This window comes from Syngnathoides biaculeatus, chromosome 2, assembly GCF_019802595.1.
Source record: "Syngnathoides biaculeatus isolate LvHL_M chromosome 2, ASM1980259v1, whole genome shotgun sequence".
Classification (NCBI taxonomy): Eukaryota; Metazoa; Chordata; class Actinopteri; order Syngnathiformes; family Syngnathidae; genus Syngnathoides; species Syngnathoides biaculeatus.
The window spans coordinates 14,272-40,120 of NC_084641.1; the positions used below are offsets into that span (position 1 = coordinate 14,272).

Genomic DNA, 25,849 nt, shown 5'->3' on the forward strand with positions numbered 1-25,849 from the left:
TGGAGAATGAATCAACCGGGCCCCTTGTAACCTAACCGGATATCTTTTATCAGAATTGCACGTTCCACCAGTGCATCTGAGGACATTTTTGTTCATAACATTAACTTTTCAAAGCGCATGTAACTGAAAACCAGCATTGCTTGTGGGACATGACGATAAGAGCGGGGTGTCAAGACAGTGGTTAAGGCAATGTGACTATCTAATTATTGTACGAGTGATTGCCAGGTCGGAAAGGTCCATTGAAAAACAGGCAAGGTAAATATTAACGCCATTCTATTTGGCTCAAACGAGTATGCACCGATTGAGAGCAAACAATGTTTTCATGTCATTACTTTTTGTCTACAGGAAGTTGTACCCACAACCAACTGGAATGCATCTGTTTCCTTGTGTAGACTGTTTGAGATGCTGCTACTTGAACCACTAGAGACAGAGACAAATGACAAAACTATTCGAACCTGGATCTTGGTACAAATAATCACTATTCATCATATTGTTGATCAACTAAAACTGCCCTGAATGACATATTTCCTCATCATACATTTCATATGGGTTTTTTGCATTAACAGTCTTTGTCTTCCTTATAATTGCAGGCTGCCTTTTCCTTTTCCCTGGTGTGGTCTGTGGGTGGCAGCTGTGATACAAAAAGCAGGGAGAAATTTAGTGAGTTCATTAGGGACACCGTGTCTGGTAAAACAGAAGATCATCCAGTTCCTGATATTGTGGGAAAATGGGAGTGCCCAGTGGATGAGAAAGGCCTGGTGTATGACTATTTCTATGAGGTACCACTGAATTACAGCATTCAGAAGATCTTGTCTTTTAAAATTATTCACTGCATCACAGTAATCTATACAGTTATTGTTTAGTTTAAAGGAAAGGGGAAATGGATTCACTGGAATGATGCCATCAAAAGTGTCAGCCTGGGGGACAAAACCACCAAAGTGCAGGACATCATTGTTCCCACCATCGACTCTGTTCGCTACACCTTCCTAATGGACATTTGTATCACCTATGGAATGTGAGTAGTGTGTTTGAATAGTCACAGACATATTCATGGTCTGGAATTTGTCAACTTGTGTTAACTGTTTCAATATCTGCTTCTCTGCACAGACCTCTGCTGTTGGCTGGCCCTACTGGCACTGGAAAGTCCGTGTATGTGATGGAGAAGTTGATGAACGGTCTGGACAAAGACCTCTTTTTACCCCTCTCAATCAATTTTTCAGCCCGCACCACAGCCAACCAAACCCAGGTCAGTTGGAATCACCAATGAATATGAATGTCCTTACCACTTTGAATGTTCTTATGCTTTATTCTTTGTTCTCCAGAACATCATCATGGCCAAATTAGATAAGAGACGGAAAGGTGTCTTTGGCCCCCCAATGGGGAAAAAATACCTAATTTTCATAGATGATGTAAATATGCCAGCATTGGAACAGTTTGGAGCTCAGCCTCCCGTGGAGCTTCTACGACAATTTATGGATCACAGGAAGTGGTATGTGTTTGGTGTCATTCCCAACTCAACACCAAAAGAAAGAGGAACACTGAATGGAAGAGTGAAGAATATATTGCTTGGCTAATCTTTTATTTTCTGGCAGGTATGACCTGAAGGATACTTCTGGCATCAAACTAGTTGACATCCAGATTATTACAGCCATGGGTCCTCCTGGTGGGGGGAGGAATGCTGTGACATCTCGCTTCCTTCGCCACTTCAACATTTTTAGCATCAATTCCTTCAGTGATGAGACCATGGTCCGCATCTTCTCCATTATGGTGGCGTTCTATCTCAAGAACAATGAATTTCCACCAGAGTATTTTACTATTGGCAGCCAAACGGTGACAGCAACCATGGAAGTGAGTTCTCCAAATAGGACACCTGCATTCCAGTCATAACACACTTGACTTTCGAATAATGGAATTTTCCAAATGTCTTCTTCAAAGGTCTACAAGCAAGCAATGGAAAACTTACTTCCGACACCAGCCAAGTCTCACTACACTTTTAACCTGCGGGACTTCTCACGTGTTATACAAGGATGCCTGCTTGTGAAAAGCAAATCTCTGGAGAACAAGCGCACTATGATTCGCCTATTTGTCCACGAGGTCTTCCGTGTCTTTTACGATCGTCTGGTAGATGATAAGGATCGAGCGTGGTTCTATCAGCTGATGACCAAGATCCTCAAAGATCACTTCAATGAAAACTTTAACCAGGTGTTTGATCACCTTAAACAAGGCAGTCAAGTATGTTTACTTGTTTTTTTTCTGTTCTTATTGTGTATTATTCAGATGTCAGAAGGTAGATGGAGTTGGTCAGGCCCCTCTTTGTCACTGCAAATTTGTGATGTTTCTAAAAATGAAACATTAGGTCAAATGCAATTTTTCTTTGTCAGCTGGTCGAATGAGACATGGAGACTCTGTTGTTTGATGACTATATGAATTATTCTAATGTCAGAAGTTTGACATTTGGAGTTGCTCAGGCCTATATTCGTTCATGCTGTCTGAGGTCAAAATTTGTGGTTTCTACAAATGAAATGCATGCTTATTGCGATTTTAATTTTTATTTTTTATTCGCAGTTGGTTGAGCAAGACATGCAGACTCTGCTGTTTGGTGATTACATGAATCCTGACCTCGAGGCTGATGATCGCTTGTATGCCGAGGTGCCGTCCGTAGAAAGCTTCGCTGAGGTGGTGGAGGGATGTCTTGTTGAATACAACCAGATGAACAAGAGTCGCATGTATCTTGTCATCTTCCGGTAAATCACAATCCAGTAAATAATTGAACTCAAGGATGTACAGTATTGTATTACATTTTCATTCATGTAGTATTTTTAGGGTCCTTTTTCTTGGAAAAAAACACAACGAAACTATATTTGATGAATGCACATCTAAATCGCATTAACAGCATCATCGCAATGAAAAATATGTCTGATTTAGCTATGTCTTGGAGCACCTTTCCCGCATAAGTCGTGTTTTGAAGCAGCCAGGAGGGAATGCCTTGTTAGTAGGTGTGGGAGGGAGTGGACGCCAGTCCATCACTCGTTTGGCCACGTTCATCGCCCAGATGAACCTTTTCCAGCCTGAGATTTCAAAGAGCTATGGCATGGTTGAGTGGAGGGATGACCTGAAGGTCAGTCTTGTGCTTGTTATCTGCATTAACAAAAGTGGTTTTTTTTTTCATTTCTTCTTTCGGTGTAATGTAACACATTTTAACATCATATTACAGAAACTGCTCAAGGATGCAGGGGTGAAGGGTCAAAGAATAGTTTTTTTGCTCACTGATGCTCAGATTAAAGATGAAGCTTTTCTTGAAGATGTAAACAGTGTCCTGAACACAGGAGAGGTGCCCAATATGTTTGCAATGGATGAGAAACAGGATATCATTGAGGTATGACACTAAAATCTTTCATTTTGTACGGTGCATTTGCTGTGTATTTACTACACTGAAATGTTTCCTATCAAAAGACCAATTTCAATATATCACAAAGACAACCAAAACAAATATAAAATGCAGTTCATAAATTATGGTTTTAATACAAATCTAACTGGGACTACCTCTTTGAAGAGGTAATAGCCTCCTGAATATAATAACGGGTTGCCAATAATTGAAATCAAACCTTTGTGATTTCAGATGAGTCTTTTGCAACGCTGTTGCAGAAATTTTGGCAGACTAGCTTTTGCCTTTTTCTTTTTTTACTTCAGTTATATTGAAAGGTTTCAGCGCATGAGCTGCCCATTCAAGGTCATACCAAAGCATCTCAATTTGAGTTATAACTCTAACCTATAGGTCACGACAGACGCATCACGTGGTGTGTGGAAAATGTTAATTTATTGCCTTCACAGCAGGAAATAACAAAAACAAAAACAGCTAGCAAATCCATATGTCCACGCGCAGAGTTCTTCTTCTCCTTCAGTCAACTGCATTAGCATACAACTCACCGCCACCTGCTGGCAGGCGAAACATGCAACCCTATCCCCAGAGAACAGTTGGGACGTTACCTCTGGAAACTTTAATACTCGAACTTGAATAAAAACATGTCAGCTGTTTATTTTTGTTGGTCATGTTGGTACACAAGATGTAATGGGAGCAAATCCAGTTGAGTGGTTTTCACAACCCGCAACTTTAAAACTGTGGAATAATGGTTAAAATCTGGATTTGGTCAGATGACTTCTTGGTCTGTTGGGCAATTGGTTGATACTGATTGAAGGTTTGTGAACGTTGTGCCCTCTTCAACACATTGACAGCTGGTTTCCGATTTTTCAAGATGTAGGCTTTATGATAGTCGCTTGTCTTATATGACTTTCCCTATTTTGAAATTTGCATAGCCATGACAATATTTATATATTGTAACAAATACTTGATGCATTTTATTATGCGACTTCACCATGTGTATTAACTCTGATGTTGCTCTAAAATTGTTCTACAGAAATTATTTTCGGTACAAATTTTATAGAAATCTGAGATCAAACACTGTGACATTTTCTGTTCTTGAAGCTTTCTATAGAATTTTTACAGAAACATTTTGTTCTATATAAATTGTATAGAAATTCACAGCCAAAGTGCTATAGAACAAATTTTTCTAGCCAAATTCTATAGAATTCTACAGATTTATACAAAATTTCTATAGAAATTTTTTAGCAAGGTAGGTCCAGCCTTTAATTTTAACATCCCACACCTTTATTTTATTTGCATTTTTGTAATTCAGAGGTGGACTTGCTGATATGATATGGGTTCCTGTTCATCTGCTCAAGAACGCTTCAGTATGATTGCACGAACTGGTGGCCAGGGGTTTACCTGCACAATTTTCTGGCAGAATTCACTGTTACATTTATTAAAGCAAGTCACCCATGTCCCAAGGCAAAGGCCCCATAGCTCAGTGGTTACAGCACTGGTTTGGTAAACCAGGGGTTGTGGGTTCATATCCCACTGGGGCCTCCACTCCCTGAGAAGGGTTGTGTCAGGAAGGGCATCCTGTGTAAAAATTGTGCCAAACATATATGTGCATTCATCTGAGATGACACGCTGTGGCACACTGAAAGAAATTTACCTTACCCACATCCTGAGGCAGAAAAGGAGTTCCAGACTCTGACACTGCCACCGTCATGTTTGCCAACTTGCAAAATGGTTCAACATGTATTTTATTTCTCCAAAAGTCAAAAGTGGGTTTTTTTTTTTTTTTTTTTTTAGGGGGGGAGGGGGTTAGTCATATGTGTATCATTTTCCCCTTGGAAGTCTCCAATAATGCAAGTTTGCCCAATGTTTGCGGTTGTGTCATAAACACTAACCTCACCTGACATTGGTGAAGCTAGCAATTATTTAAATGTTCTGGGTTCTTTTGTGATCTCCTGGATGAGTCAACATTTCAGACTAGGAAAAATGTTGGTTCACTGACCATTCCTAGGAAAGTGTCACCAGTTGTCTGAAATTGAGCACAGTAATTTGGACTGGATTGCCGGAGTCCCAAATCGTTTGAAATGGCTTTGTTACGTTTTCCAGAATCATAGATTCATCACATATTTTTCTCATTTGTCAATCAATGTCTCCAAATTATGGCATTTATTCTTTTCCTGTATGCTAGTGTATCTAACAGGTATGAGTTGTGATTTCTTGAGTCAACAAATTTGTCGGTAATCAGGCCTGGTTGTGGCCACTGAAATTTAACTCATTGTTAACTCACCGTGATCTAACATTTTTTTTTACTTTAGACCAGATACAAGCTCAGAAGGTGTATAAAAAAGATAAATAAAAAATAATGAATGGATGCATATAAACTCATACCGTAAAACCTGCATCTGATATTTCCTCGGGAGGTTTTTGTAAAATTTTGTAAAATAATACAATTGTCTACATGATCCAAAACAATTAGTTTTGAAGAATAAAATCCAAGAACAAGAAATCAAGATGGGGGCAAATACTTTTTCACAGCACTGCACCATATGTATTACTGTACTGTGTGTTGGAAAGTGCTTCTTGTGTTCATCTCTGTGTGTCTCTTAGCCAGCTGGACTATCATGTATGGCGTTCAGGATTAACATCAACTCTGCTTTTATATTTTCAATCTCATTCTTTTCCCATTTTCAGACTGTACGTCCCATTGCCCAAGCGAAGAACAAGAGCGTAGAGTTGAGCTCTCTGACTCTGTTTAACTACTTTGTGGCACGCTGCAAGCAGAACCTGCACATTGTTGTGGCCTTCAGTCCTATTGGCGAAGCTTTTCGTAATCGCCTGCGGCAATTTCCGTCTCTAATTAACTGTTGCACCATCAACTGGTTTCAGGTACTACATGTGGAAGATTGCTCAAGTTGTTATTTCTGATGTATGAAAAAAAGGTCACACAAAGAACACACCCATCCATTCATTTTTCATATTGCTTATCCTCCCAAGGGTTGTGGGCATACAAGAGCCTATCCTAGCTGTCTCTGAGCGAAAGGCGGGGTACACCCTAAACTAGTCACCAGTCATTAACAGGCCAAAACAACCACACACGCTCAAATTCACACCTTTGGAGATGTTCATGGGATCTGGGAGGAAACTGATGTAACCACAGAAACCCCACTCAGGCATGGGGAGAACATGCCAACTCCACAAAGGCGAGGACAAATTTCATCCCAGGTCCTCAGAACTGTGAGGCAGATGTGCTAACCATCTGTACACTATGCCACCCACAAAGAACACAAAGGTTCTCATATACCGTATACAGAGTGTATTTAGTGCATATCTGTTTTTTTGGGGGGCACATGAGGCAAACTGTCCATTTTGGTTGGCTGTTGGAGTGTGTCTATTTTGTCTTACTTGCGTTCAAAATTTTACCCATTTAACTACACCCTAACAGCCTTGGCCAGAGGAGGCTCTTGAGCGGGTAGCCAACTCTTTCCTGCAGCCACTGGAGATGAAAGACAACGAGAGGAAGGAGGTCATACCCATCTGCAAAACATTTCACACCTCTGCCAGTCAACTTTCAGCAAGGTGTGATTTAGTAAAAAAACAAGAGTAAGAGGAGATACTATATTTTGGCTTCTCTTTGCATTTTTTCTCTGTGCAGATTTCTCTCTGAGCTAGGGCGCCATAATTATGTTACTCCTACATCCTATCTGGAGCTGATGGCAGCTTTCAGTCAGCTCCTGACTATGAAAAGAGATGCAGTCATGAAGGCAAAGAGGAGATACACCAATGGTCTGGAAAAATTAGCCTTTGCTGAATCTCAGGTACATGCTACAGTTTGATTTACTTCTTCGTTTCTGTCCCAAATATGTAATGGTTTAAATTTTACCAATAGATATATTATGCATTGTTTTCCTCCAAAACTAAATTTTAGGTTACAAGTAATACACTTAACCTTACACCTGGTGGGTGTGAAGGCACTCATCAGAGTCAATGTACAGTATATTCAAACAATTACAATGTCAATTTTCCATGATGTCCCCTTTAATATTTTGCCTCTGAAGGTTGGTGAGATGAAACTGGAGTTGGTTGAGTTGCAGCCCAAACTGGAATTGGCACAGATAGAAAATGAAAAAATGATGAAGGTAGAGACATTGTGCAACATTAAACTCCCAATTGTCTAAATGTTATCACATGGAAAATGCAACAAAAACATGCAAAGTCTACTGTGATGACCTGTAGGTGATTGCGGTGGAATCTGTTGAGGTGGAAGCTACAAGTAAACTTGTGAGTGTTGAAGAAGAGGCCACTGCTATTCAAGCCGCTGAGGCTCAAGCGCTGAAGGATGAATGTGATAGTGAATTGGCTGAGGCCATTCCTGCTCTGGAGGAAGCAACCGCAGCTTTGAACACCTTGAAAGTGAGAACCCTCCAAATAAAGCCAACTTTTGCCTTGCACGTAACCTTTTCATGAGACTTTACACCGATCTGATCAGTTTGATCAGTACTGGCTGATAATTGGCATTTTATGCTGATGGGTTTCTCCAGCCGTTATGTCAAACTATGCTCTAAGGTTTTGGTGTTTGTGAAGTAAATTAATAACAATGAAGTAATTTAATTTATTTCACCTGATTGACTTCGCACCAATTATTTCTGTCAGGTAAAGTTGGTTTGACATGACTAGAATATATGATCTAACTAGAGCAGCGAGTTCCAAAGTATATGGAGCCAAGGCACATATTTCATAATTTTAAAAAAATCTCACAGCACACCCACAAGCAAAAATGTCATAAAAAGTGGATACATTAATTAATGTATATACTTCCTGCCATCTAATAGAAGACCATATTTTTCCGTCTGTCACTGTGCCTCGCTGGCATTAATAAATGAACAAAGATACATTGTAAAAGAATTTTAGAGCAATTAACTACACAAGTAGATACAGTGAAAGAACAAATTATTTAAGTAGACAGATTGCTCTATCATGTTATCAGATTGGCGATTGGTTGTATTTTTAAACTCGGCGATCGGGCCGAAAAATCCTGGTACTACTCAGTGACCTTCACTTCATGATTGCAGCCTGCTGACATAACTGTCGTGAAGTCCATGAAAAACCCACCTGATGGAGTAAAGCTGGTGATGTCGGCTGTATGTGTAATGAAAGGATTGGCTCCAGATAAGATTGCTGATCCTGCTGGGTCCGGAAAAAAGGTTAATCCTTTTTAAAAGATCATTCATTGGAAAAATAGCATTTGCTTCCCAAAAACAACATTTGCATTAAAACATTACATTTGTTTTTTTAGGTTTTGGACTACTGGGGTCCAAGCAAGAAGTTACTGGGTGACATGAACTTTCTAAGGGATCTAAAAGAATATGACAAGGACAATATTCCTGTGAGTGTCTATTATTTATCGTTCTCAATGCATTGAGAAAAAAACAACTACTATGGATGTCTTGCCTTTATTACAGGAGGAATCAATGCAGAAAATCCGCTCTACCTACATGACCAATCCTGACTTCAGCCCTGCTAAGGTGGCAAAAGCCTCCTCAGCAGCAGAGGGCCTTTGCAAGTGGATCAAAGCAATGGAGTCCTATGACAGGGTGGTGAAGGTGTGGCTTTGCTGCTTTTGCACTTAAAATATTATTCACTCATGCCTTCAGGTATATTAATGTCTTTCCGTTTAGATTGTTGCTCCCAAAAAGGCAAAACAAGCGGAGGCTCAAGCAACGCTGGCTGCTGCCATGGCCACGCTATCAGAGAAGAGAGCCCAACTAAAGGAGGTTATGGACCGTTTGGCTGACCTGCAAAGAATATCTCAGGAGAAGACAGAGGAGAAGGCCAAACTTGAAGCGCAAAGAGATTTGTGTCAACAGAAGTTGGAGAGAGCTGAGAAACTTATTGGTGGTCTGGGTGGGGAGAAAATGAGGTGATCAATGGATCATCATGTTTTTTTATATTGAGAAAAATTGTAATGGTGGAAATATGCCACTAAATAAATGCCATTTTCGCAGATGGTCGAAGGCTGCTGATGATCTGCAGAACGTATATGACAACCTGACTGGGGACGTCCTTATTTCTGCTGGGGTCATGGCCTACCTGGGCGCTTTCACTGCAAACTTTAGACAGGACTGCACCAGTCATTGGATCAATTTGTGTCAAGTAAGTCTAAGAATGCTTTAAATAACACAATCGCTTGTTTGAAACAAATATGCATGTTCTCCGTGTCATTTTTTTTATCGCTCTAGTCTAAGAGCATTCCATCTTCAGATGATTTCTCTCTCAGCAAAACCCTGGGAGATCCTATTAAGATTAGGGGGTGGAACATCGCTGGCCTTCCCACTGACTCTTTCTCAATTGACAATGGTGTCATTACCAGTAATTCACGTCGATGGTGAGAACTTAGAAGCCTTTTAGAAACTATGGTAATGCACTGGCGGGATTTTTCAGTACTATTACCTTCAGTCAATTACTAAAGTAGTTGAAAATCTGACGATCAATATCCTTTCTCTTCCAATGTGGTTTTGTGAAACATTCAAATCATTCCCAGGATTGTCTTGATGTATCTCTGCTCTTCCAGGCCCCTGATGATTGACCCCCAGGGTCAGGCCAATAAGTGGGTGAAGAATTCAGAGAAAGAAAACAAGTTGAACATTATCAAATTAACAGATGATGACTATATGAGAACTTTGGAGAACTGTATTCAGTTTGGAAGCCCTTTACTGCTTGAAAATGTAGGAGAAGAGTTGGACCCCTCGCTAGAACCTCTACTCCTCAAACAAACCTTCAAACAAGGTGCCAATGATGATGCACAACTTCCAAAAGGCCATCTGGAATTCCAAACGTAACCTGTAAAAATGATAATTTCAGTCATGCTTTTTTCCCCCTAGGTGGTGTGGAATGTATAAAACTCGGGGAGAGCGTGATTGAGTACTCCCCTGAATTCCGTTTTTACATCACTACGAAGCTGAGGAACCCTCATTATTTACCAGAACTGGCCACCAAGGTGTCTTTGCTCAACTTCATGATCACCCCAGAAGGTTTAGAGGACCAGTTGCTGGGGATTGTGGTTGCCAAAGAAAGGTAGGGCATTACTGATCTTTCACTCATATCGTTGGTCTATTCATTCAAGTTTTATTGTGCTGTACTTGCTTTGCAGGCCAGAGCTTGAAGAGGAGAGAAATGCACTCATCTTGCAGTCAGCTGCAAATAACAGGCAACTAAAGGAAACGGAAGACAAGATTCTTGAGACACTGTCGTCCTCAGAGGGAAACATTTTGGAGGATGAAAGTGCTATTCAGGTCCTAGATTCTGCAAAGATTATGTCCAATGAGATAACAAAGAAACAAAAGGCAAGCATTATGCTCGACATGAAAGATTACTTTCATTACGGGTTACTAATGTGATATTTTTTCTGACTGTGTTGTGTTCATGAATTACCCAGATTGCAGAGGAGACTGAAATCATGATAGCCGAGTCTAGAGAGTGTTACAGATCAATTGCTAAGCACTCCTCTGTTCTGTTCTTCACCATTGCTGACCTGACCAACATAGACCCAATGTATCAGTACTCTCTCAGTTGGTTTGTCAACCTTTATATAAACTCTATCCAAGACAGGTGAGAGATTCACACAGCATTATTCTTTTATGAGTGTCATGGAATCGTATAAGGACATTTATGAGCCTTTTAAAGAGCCAGATAATGGTTAACTAAGACAATGCTTCCGTGCAGTATCATGGATTAGTGTTTACAATACGATACAATGAATGGAGTTAAACATTACTTGCAACATTAAAACATAATGACGCGAAGAAATAGTAAGTGGTTGCTTGTGATTTCACTTAAAGTTTGAAAAGCCCAGTTGCAAGTTTTCAATTGACTACATGAAAACAGGCAGCATTGAACTGGATTTTTCTGAGAAACCTCTTTTTTTTTTTGTAGTAAGAAGTCCAAGATCTTGGAAAAGCGGGTCATGTACCTGGTTGATCACTTCACCTATAACTTGTTTTGCAATGTCTGTCGTTCTCTATTTGAGAAGGATAAACTTCTTTTTTCCTTTATCCTCTGTTGCAATCTGCTTCTGTGAGTGTCACAAACCATTTATGGAAGATAACCGACTTGTTTTGATCATTGTTCTGACCGGTGCAATTAAAATTAATACTAACATTTCCGCCAGTGCAAAAAATGAGATTGAGTACTCTGACTTGATCTTCTTGATGACGGGAGGTGTGGGCCTCCAGAACACCCTCGCTAATCCCGATCCTAGTTGGCTGCAGGACAAGAGCTGGGATGAGATTTGTCGAGCCAATGAGCTTCCTGGCTTAAAAGGAGTGAAGTGAGAAATGTTAAACAATTCTTGAAATGTTCAGAATTCTATTGGGTGTAGTGTAAGAGTGTTACTCAACATTTTTTAAAAAATATTCCATCGTGATTGTGCTTGTTCCACAGAAACAGTTTCATTGAGACCCCAGAACTTTTCAAGCCCATTTTTGAGAGTAAAGACCCAAGCAATGTTCCTTTGCCATCGCCTTGGGATGAGAAACTCAATGAACTGCAGAAGATGATCATTGTCCGCTGTCTCAGGCCGGACAAGATTGTGCCAGCTGTTAACAAATATGTAATAACTAAGATTGGGAAAAATTTTGTTCAGCCCCCTCCATTTGACCTAAGCAAGAGCTACCTGGACTCTAATGCCACTATCCCGCTGGTGTTTGTGCTTTCTCCTGGTGCTGATCCCATGGCTAGTAGGTTCTGCAATTTACATCTAATCTTAATGTAACACTGACACTAAAATTCATGTCACATTAACACTTCCCAGGCTTACTGAAGTTTGCAGGTGACAAGGACATGGGTGGTAACAATTTCCAGTCCATTTCTCTTGGGCAAGGCCAAGGACCCATTGCTTCCAAAATGATATCTACAGCCATGCAGAATGGGACATGGGTGTGTTTGCAAAATTGTCATCTGGCTGTGTCCTGGATGTCCACCCTGGAGAAGATCTGTGAGGACTTTAGCCCTGCAACATGCCACCAAGACTTCCGACTTTGGCTCACAAGCTATCCTTCACCCAAGGTAAAGTCCAGTGTTACAGCAACTTTGTTTTATCTAGTTCAAGCCTTGAAAATCCACCCTCTGTGACACCAGTTTCCAGTGACCCTTCTGCAGAATGGGGTGAAAATGACTAACGAGCCTCCAACAGGACTTCGACTGAACATACTACAGTCATACATGTCAGATCCTGTTAGTGACCAAAACTTCTTCAATAATTGCACAAATAAGGAACTGGTGAGTTATTGGAAATTGATGTAATTAATTGACCACACTGTAGTACATACAGTTGAAGCTAAATGTTTACATACTGTGTGCAAAAACACAGATTTCATTTTTTTTTGTCTCGCTGTCTATCATCAAATCAAATTATACCTCACTTGTTTCAGGTCAATCAGGATCAGCAAAATTATTTAATTTTGTCAAATGTCACAATATTGAGAGAGACAAATTTCTTTACTTTATTTCCTTTGAAGTCAAAAGTTCATGTACATTTGCTTTGCATTGAGAAAGCGTTTCCTTTTAAACTGTATGACTTTTGGATAACCTTCCACAAGCTTCTGTCAGTACTCTGCTGGAATCCTGGCCCATTCCTCCTGCTCATACATGGCTATTCAGATCTGCCCACAAATTTTTAATGGGATTCAGATCAGCGCTATGTGGGCTATGCCACTCCAAGTTATTAACTTTGTTATCCTCAAGCCACTTTTTAATTTAATTTTAATTCTGGCAGTATGCTTAGGATCAGTGTTCATTTGGTAGACCCATTTGCACCCAGTCTTTCGCTCCCTCCCTGATGTCTTGAGATGTTGCCATGTAATATTCTTTCTTCACGATGGCGTCTATTTTATGAAGAGCTCCAGTTCCTGCTGTAGCAAAACAGACCGACAATATGATGGTGCCACCTCCATGCTTCATAGTTGCCATGATATTCTGCGGTTTACAAGCTTCCCCCTTTTTTTCTCCAGATGTATCATTTTTCCATATGGCCAAATAGCTCCATTTTAATTTCATCAGACCACAACCCCAGTTTGGTGGCCATCCAGGCCACCAAACACTAGGTGTCCGGGTGGACAGGTCAGGACGACGACCCGGACATGAAGCACCAGGATCCCCACGGGGCGATTCGGGTGGACGACCTCAGTGAGGAACCAAACGGCGAAGCAGGAACCAGACCGAGGCAGGCAACTGCTCCGGACGAGACCTCCCACGCCGTGGTTGCGAGACAATCAGGGATTGGTCACCACCGAGGCCAGGTCATGAAGCGGCTGGGAGCCATCAGGAGCAAAGAGGATGACGGAGAGAAGGACCAGAGCCATGACCGCTACCATCACCATAACAGCCATCCCGAAGTCTCCCCAGCTCCAGGGTGGCTCAACAGAACTCCACAGCTCCTGTCGCCGTCGAGACAGGGGTGTGGGATGGCCGCGGGCCGGTCGCCGCTGGTACTTCTGGACAGGAATGTGAAGCGGCTGGGGAACTGTCGCCACCTCCTGGACAGGAATGTCAAAAGGCGGTGGCGACATCGCGACCTCCTCCTGGACGGGAACGTGAGAAGGCGGCGGCGCCATCTCCACCTCTTGGACGGGAACGTGAGGCGGCTGGGGAACCGTCGCCACCTCCTGGACGGGAACGTGAGAAGGCGGCATCACCACCTCCTCCTTCTGGACGGGAACGTGAGAAGGCAGCGGCGCTATTGCCACCTCCTGGACGGCAATGTGAGGCGGCTGGGGAACCGTCGCCACCTCCTGGACGGGAACGTGAGAAGGCAGCATTACCACCTCCTCGTGGAAGGGAACGTATGGGCGTGCCCGTCGCCGTCGGAGCAGGAACGGGGGGCGACCGCAGACCAGTCGCCGACGAAGCAGGAGCGTGGAGCGGCGGCGGGCCGGTCGCCACTGGTACTCCTGGGCACGGACGAGAAGTGGCTGTGGAGACGTCGCCACCTCCTGGACATCAACGTGAGGCGGCGGCGGATCAGTCTCCACTGCCACTTGAGCTCTGCTCGGAATAGCCAAAACTTCGACGTGGGAATGGCGAGGAGGTGGATCCGTTTCCACAGCTACGTGGGAATGGCGAGGAGACGGATCCGTTTCCACGGTGACATGTACGAGAGTAGGCAGAGAGTCAGTCGAAACTGACACGTGGGCGTGTCTCGGGAGCGGGTCAGTTCCAACTGCCGCGTGAGCATGAGTCCGTAACGAGTCCGTCAAAACTGTATCGTGGGCATGGCGCGGTGGCGGATCCGTTTCCATGGCGACGTGAACGAGAGGAGGCGGAGAGTCAGTTGAAACTGACACATGGGCGTGTCTCGAGAGCGGGTCAGTTCCAACTGCCGCGTGAGTTTTTTAGCCCGAGCACGCAGCCGCACAGCCCGGGCTGGAGCGGCAGGATCATGACAGTCTCCTTCTTGAGTGGTGTGATCCCAGGACATTCCCATGATATTTATACTTGCGAGTAACTGTTGGAAGAGATGAGCCTGGCACCTTTAAGCATCTGGAAATTGCACCTAAAGATGAGGCAGATTTGTGGAGCTGCACAATTCTTTCTCTCATTTCGTGGCCAATTTCTTTTGATTTTCCCATGATTTCAAACAAGGAAGGAGAGTGTTTGAGGTGTGGCCTTATATACATCCCCAGGTGTGCTATCAGTTAATTCACATGTTGTCTGTTAACCTATCAGGAGCTTCCAAAGCCATGGACTTTGTGCTTCCCCATGTTCTTTAAAGACACGGTACATTTTGTGTATGTAAACATTTGACCTTGAAGAAACTAACATAAAATTATCTTAAGTTCTCTTTCTCATTATTGTGGTATTTAATAGAATTAAGTGATTTTGTTGATCCTGACTGAGCCGAAACGGAAGAGAGAGAGTCTTATTTGCCATCAGATTGTGAGGCAAAAAATGAAATGGATGTTTTTATACAATGTATGCCAACTTCTGGCTTCAACTGTATAGATTCAGTTCTTAAACATTAACTTTACTGTTTTTTTTTTTTTTTTAGGTCTGGGAAAAGCTTCTGTATGGCCTGTGCTTCTTCCATGCACTTGTACAGGAGAGAAGGAAGTTTGGTCCATTAGGCTGGAATATTCCTTATGGCTTCAATGAGACCGACCTTCACATAAGTATCAGACAGCTTCAGGTAATCATTCCCAGTCACAAAACAGAAATTTCTACAATCACATGCATCTAAATGGGTGCCCTTTGTCTTTCTCTGTAGTTGTTTATCAATCAATACGAAGAGGTGCCCTTCGAGGCCATAACTTACCTGACTGGAGAGTGTAACTATGGAGGCCGCGTAACTGACAACTGGGATCGACGCCTCCTGAACACCATATTGGCTGACTTCTACAACAGGGATGTTGTGGATAAACCTTCTTATCCTTTCTCACCAAGTGGTGATTATGTTGCCCCCCCTAAATCCTCTTATGATGACTACCTTCGATTTATCAAGGTAAAGCATTGAAGCAACCAGGTAGTTATTAGCTTGTGAGACTTGCAACAGTAACAATAGCTTTGTTGAATACCAGGAGCTTCCAATGAGCCAGCACCCAGAAATATTTGGGATGCATGAAAATGTGGACATTTCGAAGGACCTGCAGCAGACTAAGCTGTTGTTTGATTCACTGCTTCTCACCCAGGGAGGAGGATCTAAGGGAGGGGGTAGCTCTGGGAGTGACAGTGCTCTGTATGACATAGCAAATAATATCCTCACTAAGGTATGATCAAATCTATCTCTTAATTTATTAATTTTTAAAAGTACTTGTAGCATACCATCCTTGCATCCATTTTCTACCGCTTTTCCGGGTCGGGTTGCAGGGAAGTAGCTTCAGCTGGGATACCCACACTTCTCCTTCCCCAGCCACTTCTTCCAGCTCCTCCGAAGGGATCCCGAGGTGATCCCAAGCCAGCCAAGAGACGTGGTCTCTTCAGCGTGTCATAGGTCATCCCCGGGGTCTCTTTCCGGTGGGACATGCCCGGAACACCTCACCACGGAGGCGTCCAGGAGACTCAAATTCCTCATAGGAAGGCATGTTGGTGTAATTGAGGAGTTCTTCGAAGTATTCTCCCCACTGACTCACAACAGCCTGAGTTGAGGTCAGCGGTGTGCCGTCAACTCTGTGTATAGTGCTGAAAGCCTGAAATGCCGGACGGTGTCCACCACCTCCTCTGGGATGTGATCAAAGTTCTTTCGGACGTGGGAGTTGATATTTCTTCTGACAGGGGGAATCTACCAAGCCGTTTCCAGCAGACCCTCACAATACCACGGCGGACCGGCATCTTCCCCCACCATCAGAGCCAACTCTTCACCAGGTGGTGATCAGTATATAGCTACGGCCTTCTCTTCACCCGAGTCTCCAAGACATGCAGTTGCAAGTCCGATGACATGACCACAAAGTCGATCATCAAACTACGACCTAGGGTCTCCTGGTGCCAGGTGGACATCTGAACACCCTTATGCCTGAACATGGTGTTCGTTATGGACAATCCTTGATGAGCACAGAAGTCCAGTAATCCAACACCACTCAGCCCTTCCAAGTCTCACTCTCATTTCTCACATGGGCATTGAAGTCCCACAGCAGAATGATGGAGTCCTCATAGGGGGTGCTCTCCAGCACCCCTTCTAAGGACTCCATAAAGGGTGGATACTCTGAACTGCTGTTTGGTGCATAAGCACAAACCACAGTCAGGACTCATCCCCCTACCTGCAGGCGGAGGGAGGCTACCCCCTCATCCGCCAGGGTAAACCTCAACGTACAGGCCCTGAGTTGTGGGGCAATAAGTATACCCACACCTCGGCGTCTCTCCCCGTGGGCAACCCCTCTCAAGAGGAGTGGTGACAGAGCCCAAGCGGTGCGTAGAGGCAAGTCCGACTATATCTAGTTGGAACTTCTCGACCTCACGCACCAACTTGTGCTCCTTCCCTGCCAAAGAGGTGACATTCCATGTCCCTAGAGCTAGTTTCTGTAGCTGGGGATCGGATCGACAAGGTCCCCGCCTTTGGCCACCACCCAGCTCACATTGCACCCGACCCCTATGGCCCCTCTCACAGGTGGTGAGCCCATGGGAAGGTGGACCCATGTTCCCTTTAGGTCTGTGCCTGGCCGAGCCCCATGGGTGCAGGCCCGGCCACCAGGCCTGGCTCCATAGGGGGGCCCGAGTGATCCATGTCTGGGCAAGGGAAACCAAGATCCAATTTTTGCAGTAATCATAGGGGTTTTGGAGTCGTACTTCGTCTGGACCCTCACCGAGGACCTGGTTGCCATGGGTGACCCTACCAGGAGCAGGAAGCCCCACACAACTTGCCTCTTAGGCTCATAGGGACACACAAACCCCTCCACCATGATAAGGTAACGGCTCGAGGAGGGATGTAGCATACAACTGAAAGACAAACCAAGTAGAGGTACAGCTACAGTATCTGTTTGTTTGAGGGACTGAATGGAGATAGGATTGAAAACTATGTTCACTGAGTTATATTAAATGTCTTTCCCAAAATGTTCATATACTTTTAATCTCATCAGATTCCAAATAATTTTGACATCGAAGTATCGCTCAATAAGTACCCGGTGATGTACAAGGAGAGTATGAACACTGTGCTTGTCCAAGAAATGGAGCGCTACAACACGTATGGACATACTCTTTTTTTCCAATTTGTTGTTGGGAACAAAAAAGCACATCTCAACCACTTAATCTGACCTGTTTTTCATCTAAGGCTTTGTAGCACCATCCGTGTTAGTCTTCAGAATCTGCTCAAGGCCCTCAAGGGTTTAGTGGTAATGGATGCTGAGCTGGAGGGAATTGCAATTAGTTTGGCAGTGGGCAAAGTTCCAGAGCAATGGGCTAAACGGTCGTATCCAAGCCTAAAGCCCCTGGGCAGCTACATTAATGACTTTCTCGCAAGGCTCAAGTTTTTGCAGGTGAGTCACAATGGTTTCTACAGGAAGGTGTCCTATCCACTTGGGTTTTCACTCAAATTTTCTTTACATATAGGACTGGTTCAATAACGGTAAGCCCAGTGTGTTCTGGCTGTCAGGATTCTTCTTCACTCAGGCCTTCTTAACAGGGGCTACACAAAACTACGCCAGGAAGTACAATGTTCCGATTGACCTGCTGGGCTTTGACTTTGAGGTCTCACATTTTTTTTTTATCTTTAACACTATCAGCCAGTCAGTTTTGAGCTTAAATGCTCTTCCTTTCTTGACCTCAACTGACACCTCTGAGCCAATCATTTTGTGATGTTCTGAATCCTACAGGTTCTTCCTTTTGATCAGTCAGACACACCTCCAGAAGATGGTGTTTACATTTATGGGCTGTTTCTCGATGGGGCTCGATGGGACAAAGAAAGGTAATGTTGTCCATAGAAGGTTTTACGTTAATGATCATTGTTTGAAGTGCATGATGCCCACTTGAAAAAAAACACCGTTTTGTTGATCCTCAGTGGAGTTTTAAATGAGCAATATCCCAAAATCCTATTTGACACAGTGCCCATTATCTGGATAAAACCTAGTAAGTATGCATTTATATGTTTTTACCACGCTTTTTATCATGAGACCAAGTTCTCAACTGAATGGCAGTTTTTGCTTTGATTGATTCATTTCCATGTTATAACCTCATTGCCTCTTTTCTCCCACCACGCAGCAAAAGACATCCCAGACGAATCTGACGGTCGCTATGTTTCTCCTCTGTACAAGACCAGCGAGAGGAGGGGCACTCTCTCTACAACAGGACACTCCACCAATTTTGTAGTACCAATGTTGTTGCCGACTGCCAAGCGCCCTCAGCACTGGATCAAGCGCGGAGTTGCGCTTCTCTGTCAGCTTGACGACTGACTAAGCACGTTACAGGCTATCACAGATTGTTTCAACCAAATACAAACAACAATATATGTTCATATAATTGGGTAGTTTTTTTATTGGTTGATTAGGAACAAATATTTTAACCCGAATAGGGTACGAGCAATACATTTTGACACTATGTAACAATAATGACAGGGATGTAGTCTTTATCCTCTGCAAAAAGAGGACCGATATTACTGCAGCTTACTGAATTTAGCAGTCCTTCTATTTATTTGTATTATACTGTTCCCCTGACTCCAGTGACTAAGGCACCCACACAGGAGACTTACATTAATCTTGATGTGCTAATTTTTTATACATTATATAGTATTAAATAGTATATTACTGTATGTTTTATAAAGAACAATATTGTATGTTGATATTTGTTAATTAAAAAACACGTTGCAACAATTTTATTCTTTGGGGCGGGGGGCTGGAAAACGAGGGTGTTTTCATTTATTTCAATGGGGAAATGTGTTTTATGGTATCAGTGTTTAGAGGCACGAATCCTACTCCTACTTTTGCCTTTTTTTATTTAGTAGTTTTTGCTTTTAACTTAGCAAGTTTAGGAGGAGCAATCCATGAAGAACTCATAGTATCGATGGGTTGTGGGGTCTCTGGTTTTTAGATCATGTGTTCGCCTTATGATACTGTATGACCATTCTCCCCAAACGTCTTGTAGCACTAACAAAGTTATCACTTTAATTCTTGCGTTTGGTTAAAATTGTATAAAATGATCTGAGCGTAACTTCAGCAATGGATCAAAACCAGGTGCAATCTTGATGGGCAGCACCATGATCTGTTATTTATAGTAGAAGAGCCATAAATAGGTTTAGTGTGTCGGTGCAAGGGTGTCCAACTACACTGCTGTTAAAGTCCCAGAAGGAACACAGCCATTCGACAGAAGGTAACCAACACAAAATAAATGGCTAAAGAACAAACTTGTTTGTGGCCATGGAATGCTAAGCTAATGTTTCTAGTGTTTTTTTTTCTAAAGCTAATGTTTCAAGGTTTCACCTTGGGTTGGAAATAGATGCCTTTTATTCACTTCATTTGAAGATATGTATACAGTAAATGTTTCTGGGAGAGACATATGGTGACTTAAATGCAGGGGATCTGGCTTTAAGTGGCCTGGTCTTAAAGTTAAGTCGTGAATTTATAAAATGGAACATTGTACAGTTGACCCATTTTTGATTAGTTTTTGAAGTTTTGGTGATATGGCGTGTATGTTAACATTTATTCCAACAACAGGAACCAGACTGAGTGCAGCAAAATGCTGTTTTAACAGTTATCCCCTATTTGGCAGCATGTTAACGATGGGATGAGTGCGCTTCAATGTTCTTAATCAATTAAACAGACTTTTCCTTGAAAAACAGATGAATACAGAAACAAAAGATGACTTTTTTCAATATGAAAATGACTCGGATGAAGATGAAGCAACGCAATACATAATAGAGAAAAGTCTAATAGAACACAGAAAATTCAAAGAACACATTCCGAGGTGACTGCTGATGCAACATTAAATATTCTTCTGGTATTTTATTTGGCTCACTGCTTATTTTCTTGCTGTAGTCATTTGAAAGTCACTGAAGACCCTGATGATATATTCAAAGCAATCGCAGAGGGTAAGATCCCATTAACTGTCAACTGACTAACTGTTGTCCTAGTAGAGCGGCTCTTACTGCCGGAGACAAATTCCTTATCTTTTTGACATACGTACTGGCCAAATAAAGATTATTCTGATTATGACATTTCAGTGCTTTGAAGCCATTCTCCAAATTTTTCCCCACATAGACTTAAAAAAATTGGACAGACTTTTTAGGATATCTTAAAACTGGACAAATATGTTGCTTTCATTGTTTATCCCAGACCAAGGGTGCCATCGTCTTGCAGTTCTGAAATGTGTTTAGGGGATAACTCTGTGATACTCAGATCGGAAAACATTTTTCAAATTAGTTTTGGTTTTGTTGAATTGAAAGATCAATTAGGAAAGGGTATCACTTCTCATGTTTGTTTATCATCACTCACTTGTGCTGCTTCACGAGTATCTCGAAAAGTCTGTCCTGCTCTTTGTAACATTTTTTCTAAATCGGGATATTTTTATCCAAAATGTGAAGTCAAAGCCTGAGTAAAGCAATTTGATTTACATTTGATATATTGGGTGCATTTAAATCATTTTGGAGATATAGTTACTGCAAGATGAATTTGCACACGCGTCACAGATTTATTTCCCTTTTCACATTTGTCAAACTTGTGTATGCATGAAACCAGAGAAGGATGTTTTCAGTACCTTGTTGTCATACATAGCTTCATGTTTTGTCTTCATACAGGTGATGAGTGTGGACTTGAACGACTAATGGCCCAACCAGAGACTCTGTTCAGAGTTAATGAACATGGATGGATTCCGCTGCATGCAGCAGCGGTGCAGGAAAGTAAACACATACTTGAGATTATCTTTTCAGGTATAGTTGGGCTATTTAGTCAAGTATGTTTCTAATGGTTGATCACCCACAGTTGTTGTTCTGATGTCATCTGTATTTTGGGTTCCAGCTTCACCCTTTGGGGCTTCACAGTGTCGCACATTCAAAGGGGAGACACCGTTGTTTTTAGCTGTGGTTTATGGCCATCGACAGAACGCCACATTCCTTTTACAGAATGGCTGTAACCCCAATATCCAGGATGATGAGCAAGACTCGCCATTGATGGCAGGTAGTTCCCACATACACTATGAATCACTATTAAAAAGTCCTTTTTTACATTTTAGTTCTCTGTTGCTTCTTATTTATCAGCTATTCTCAATGACCAGTATGACTTGGCAACACTGCTGCTTCGCTATGATGCTCAAGTGGATCAGCTCGGGCAGCTAAGCAGGACCGCGTTGCATGAGGCTGCTTTCCTTGGCCTGGAGAACTTTGTCTTTCTGCTCCTCGAGTCTGGTGCCAACCCAAATGCGTGTGACATCAAAAAGAAAACACCACTTGCTTTGGCTGCACAAAACGGGCATCCAAATGTGGTGGAGTACTTGTTAGAGAAAGGTACAAGATGAAGTGATGTTAAAGGAACTTGATATGAGAAGATTAAAAGTGTCTCCCATTTTTTAGGAGCTATCCAAAGTTTTGGATTGTGCATCCTGTGTCACATATTTTTTGTAGGGTCATAAATTAAATTAACTTTTGTTTTGTAGGTGCAAATGTTGAGTCTGAGTCCGGCGGTATCTTGTTTGACGCAGCAGTATCAGGAAATCCTGATGTAATAGCTTTGCTGTTGGACCATGGAGCAGATGCTAACTTGCCTTTGCAGAGTGGCCACCTGCCAATTCATCGTGTCGCATACCATGGTCACATACTGTAAGAAATGTCCACCATGAAATATTGTGTTGCTCCATTGCAATGTTATTTCCTCATCTTTTCTTTGATAGGGCGCTGCAGCGCCTCATCCCAGTGACTAAACTGTGTACAATAAAGGAAAGTGGGATGAGTCCTCTTCACTCTGCTGCTGCTGGAGGGCATGCAAATTGCTTGGAGTTGCTTCTCAAAGCTGACTTTGATCCAAATCAAATGCTACACCCGAGGGTGCGCAGCAACTATGATGATGAACGCAAGTCTGCCCTTTTCTTTGCCGTGTCCAACAATGATCTTCAGTGCGTTCGCCTGTTGCTAAAGGCCGGGGCAATGGTGAACCAAGACCCTGTCAGTTGTTTACAGGTTGCGATGAGACAGGGCAACTATGAACTCATCAACACCCTGCTGAAGTTTGGGGCAAATGTCAACTACTACTCCCGTGTCAACACCACGCACTTTCCGTCAGCCCTGCAGTATGCACTAAAAGATGAAGTCATGCTGAGAATGATTCTGAACCATGGCTACGATGTCAAGCGTTGTTTTGACTGTCCGTATGGTGACAGTTCCCATGACTCGGCTCCCTGGAGAACCTCAGTAATCAAGGATATGGTGGTGAGATCGGTCAAAAATAGTATATATCAGCTGTTCCCAACTACCAGACAGTGGTTTAGTACTGGGTCGCACTGAGAAACTGAGCAAACGAATATTTTATCAGTCCTGAAGAGGTTTTATTTTGAAAATTAATGTATCTGCTTAATGTATCTTTGCATGACTTAAACCACCCGTCTTGGTCACATATAATCCACAAAAAATGTCCACTAACTAGGAAATATGAGTAAATGTGAAAAAATGTTGGAGGACTGCTGGTATGGAATAGAAGTCAGAAAACACATTTTCAGATTTCCTCACTGTCAGCAACTTGATCTTGTTTTTTTTTTCTTCTTTTTTTTTTCCTCTCTTAGTTCTGTGAGGTGATAACAGTATCGTGGCTCAAGCACTTATCTGCTCAGGTGGTGCGAATCATGCTTGACTACACCAACACTGTCTCCCTCTGCTCCAAACTAAAAGAAGTCTTACAGGAGCAGAAACAATGGCCGGAGATCTGCCACATCCAAAGTTTGCAATTTGTCGTTACTTCCTCATTCATTTTATATATATGCATTGTTGACCTTACATGAACAGCGTGATTTAATTGTCTCCTAGGAAATGCACGGAACTTAAAGCACCTCTGCCGGCTGCAGATTAGAGAGCACCTTATTCAGCTACGATTGAGAGCATCTGTTTTCATCAGCTACCTCCCTCTTCCACCCAGACTGAAAGAGTACCTACGTTACAAGGAGTTTGATGTATACAATCGGGGCAGCATAGATGTTTATTCAGTCCTGTCATAAATATTTTGCATACATGCTAATATTGTAGCAAGTTGCATGACATCATTCCCAGTGTGTCTTAACAAAATGCCATATTTAATAAAACAGCACAGTACAATAACTTCTGTTAAAGTGGTAAATGGGAACACAGAGATGGCGGAATATATTATCCATCTCTTTTTAATGACTTGTCAAAGGCATTTGACAAAGTTGACCATGGCATCCTTGCAGATAGACTTCACAAAATTCTCTTATTTAACCGGGATGTAAATTATCCATCCATCCATTTTCTTTGCCGCTTCTCGTCACGAGGGTCGCGGGGAGTGCTGGAGCTTATCCCATCTGTCAGAGGGCAGGAGGCGGGGTACACCCTGAACTGGTTGCCTGCCAATCGCAGGGCGCATAATGACAAACAGTCACACTCACAATCACACCTAGGGGCAATTTAGAGTGTCGTAATCAATGTTGAATGTTTTTGGAATGTGGGAGGAAACTGGAGTGCCTGAAGAAATCCCACGGGAGGCACGGTTAGAGCATGGAAACGCCACACAGGCGGTGCTGGGACTAAACCCGGGTCCTCAGAACTGTGAGGGCAACGATTTGCCAGCTGAGCCACTGTGCCGCTGGATGTAATTTGGTTTTCTAATTATTTCTCAAATATATAGCAGTGTGTCCAGGCTGCCTTGCATTTTCCCTCTTTCGTTCCTGTTCAAAAGGGTGTGTCTAAGGTTCCATATTAGGACCACTGTTCTAAAGCATTTATTTTAATAATCTTTATCATAATTTACCTCATGTTATATTCCATTTTTATGCTGATGATACAGTAATCTGTTGTTCTTTGTCACATGTAAAATCACTTTTGTTGTTGCACACAGCCTTCGATGCGTTCAGGTCTGTCGGATTTGAGTCAAGTTAGTGCTGAATGCTAATAAAATAAAAGATTGGGCTATTTTTAAATGGCAAAGAGCTTCCTTTACACCTCCCTAGATTGTCAACTGTTCATGGGGTTGAAATTGAAATGGTCACTTTACATAAAGATTTGGACATTTTAATTGAGGAGAACCTGTCCTTTAAATTGCACATCAATAAACTAATTCCCAAGTTTATATTGATCATGTTTTCATTCCAATTAGAAAACATTTGCTCAACATGCTGGTGTCAGGCTCCTGGCTTCCTGCCCAGGCTGGGCGTGGCCAGCCAATTAGTCAGAGGACACCTGCACCTTGTTCCAACTGATGCCTTCCAGTACATATAGGACTTGGGGGAAGACTTGCCCTTCGCTAGATCGTCGTCCTTGATGCCTTGTTCCCGCACTCCTGTTTGCCTGACTTCTGCTCTCCGTGTACCGACCCACGCCTGTCCACTGACCACCCTCATAAGCCTGCCGTAGTATTACTTCTGCCTGGTTTGGACTGCCTACCTGAACACTGACCTTGTACTGAATAAAGGTTTCCTCTGCACCGTCTGCGTGTCTCTGGAGTCGTGCATTTGGGTCTGCCCTGTGCCCCGTTCGTGACAGCTGGAGACTTGCTTTTTTATGAAAACTCCTGATCAGTTCTTAAACAGATTGGATACTTTGCATTTCATTACTGGATGCAGCTATCATGGGATCATAATTCCTTATAAGCCATCAGATATTTTCCAGAGAATGAGAATCAGCACCTCCAAATCTGAGATTATGGTCCTCAGTCGAAAAAAGTTGGTGTGCCCTCTCCAGGTCGTGGATGAGATCCTGCCCCAAGTGGAGGAGTTCAAGTATCTTGAGGTCTTATTCATGAGTGAGGAAAGAATGGAGCGAGAGATTGACAGACTGAACGGTGCAGCGTCTGTAGTGATGCAGACTTTGTATCGGTCTGTTGTAGTAAACAGGGAGTTGAGTCGAAAGTC

General features: G+C 42.7%; 1 protein-coding gene and 1 pseudogene across 1 annotated transcript in view; both read left to right on the forward strand.

Moving 5' to 3' along the window:
• LOC133496092 (dynein axonemal heavy chain 12-like) overlaps positions 1-19,591 on the forward strand; it is a 31,588-nt gene extending 11,997 nt beyond the window's left edge. The window contains exons 36-74 of the mRNA XM_061811323.1: positions 346-465; positions 591-779; positions 864-1,015; positions 1,108-1,246; positions 1,323-1,489; positions 1,593-1,848; positions 1,936-2,232; positions 2,566-2,744; positions 2,926-3,118; positions 3,215-3,376; positions 6,071-6,265; positions 6,822-6,955; positions 7,032-7,194; positions 7,435-7,515; positions 7,613-7,789; positions 8,449-8,580; positions 8,673-8,762; positions 8,839-8,979; positions 9,055-9,296; positions 9,382-9,529; positions 9,616-9,761; positions 9,948-10,162; positions 10,258-10,450; positions 10,527-10,719; positions 10,812-10,984; positions 11,309-11,449; positions 11,544-11,702; positions 11,816-12,111; positions 12,186-12,439; positions 12,512-12,652; positions 15,420-15,557; positions 15,636-15,869; positions 15,946-16,134; positions 17,938-18,041; positions 18,129-18,333; positions 18,407-18,544; positions 18,670-18,761; positions 18,855-18,922; positions 19,055-19,591. Of these exons, the coding sequence (XP_061667307.1) occupies positions 346-465; positions 591-779; positions 864-1,015; positions 1,108-1,246; positions 1,323-1,489; positions 1,593-1,848; positions 1,936-2,232; positions 2,566-2,744; positions 2,926-3,118; positions 3,215-3,376; positions 6,071-6,265; positions 6,822-6,955; positions 7,032-7,194; positions 7,435-7,515; positions 7,613-7,789; positions 8,449-8,580; positions 8,673-8,762; positions 8,839-8,979; positions 9,055-9,296; positions 9,382-9,529; positions 9,616-9,761; positions 9,948-10,162; positions 10,258-10,450; positions 10,527-10,719; positions 10,812-10,984; positions 11,309-11,449; positions 11,544-11,702; positions 11,816-12,111; positions 12,186-12,439; positions 12,512-12,652; positions 15,420-15,557; positions 15,636-15,869; positions 15,946-16,134; positions 17,938-18,041; positions 18,129-18,333; positions 18,407-18,544; positions 18,670-18,761; positions 18,855-18,922; positions 19,055-19,245 (6,627 nt within the window). The 3' untranslated portion in view covers positions 19,246-19,591. The remainder of the gene's footprint in view (positions 1-345; positions 466-590; positions 780-863; positions 1,016-1,107; positions 1,247-1,322; positions 1,490-1,592; positions 1,849-1,935; positions 2,233-2,565; positions 2,745-2,925; positions 3,119-3,214; positions 3,377-6,070; positions 6,266-6,821; positions 6,956-7,031; positions 7,195-7,434; positions 7,516-7,612; positions 7,790-8,448; positions 8,581-8,672; positions 8,763-8,838; positions 8,980-9,054; positions 9,297-9,381; positions 9,530-9,615; positions 9,762-9,947; positions 10,163-10,257; positions 10,451-10,526; positions 10,720-10,811; positions 10,985-11,308; positions 11,450-11,543; positions 11,703-11,815; positions 12,112-12,185; positions 12,440-12,511; positions 12,653-15,419; positions 15,558-15,635; positions 15,870-15,945; positions 16,135-17,937; positions 18,042-18,128; positions 18,334-18,406; positions 18,545-18,669; positions 18,762-18,854; positions 18,923-19,054) is intronic.
• Positions 19,592-20,627: 1,036 nt separating this feature from the next.
• Positions 20,628-23,983, forward strand: LOC133496073 (dynein axonemal heavy chain 12-like; annotated as a pseudogene).
• The last annotated feature ends 1,866 nt before the right edge of the window (positions 23,984-25,849 follow it).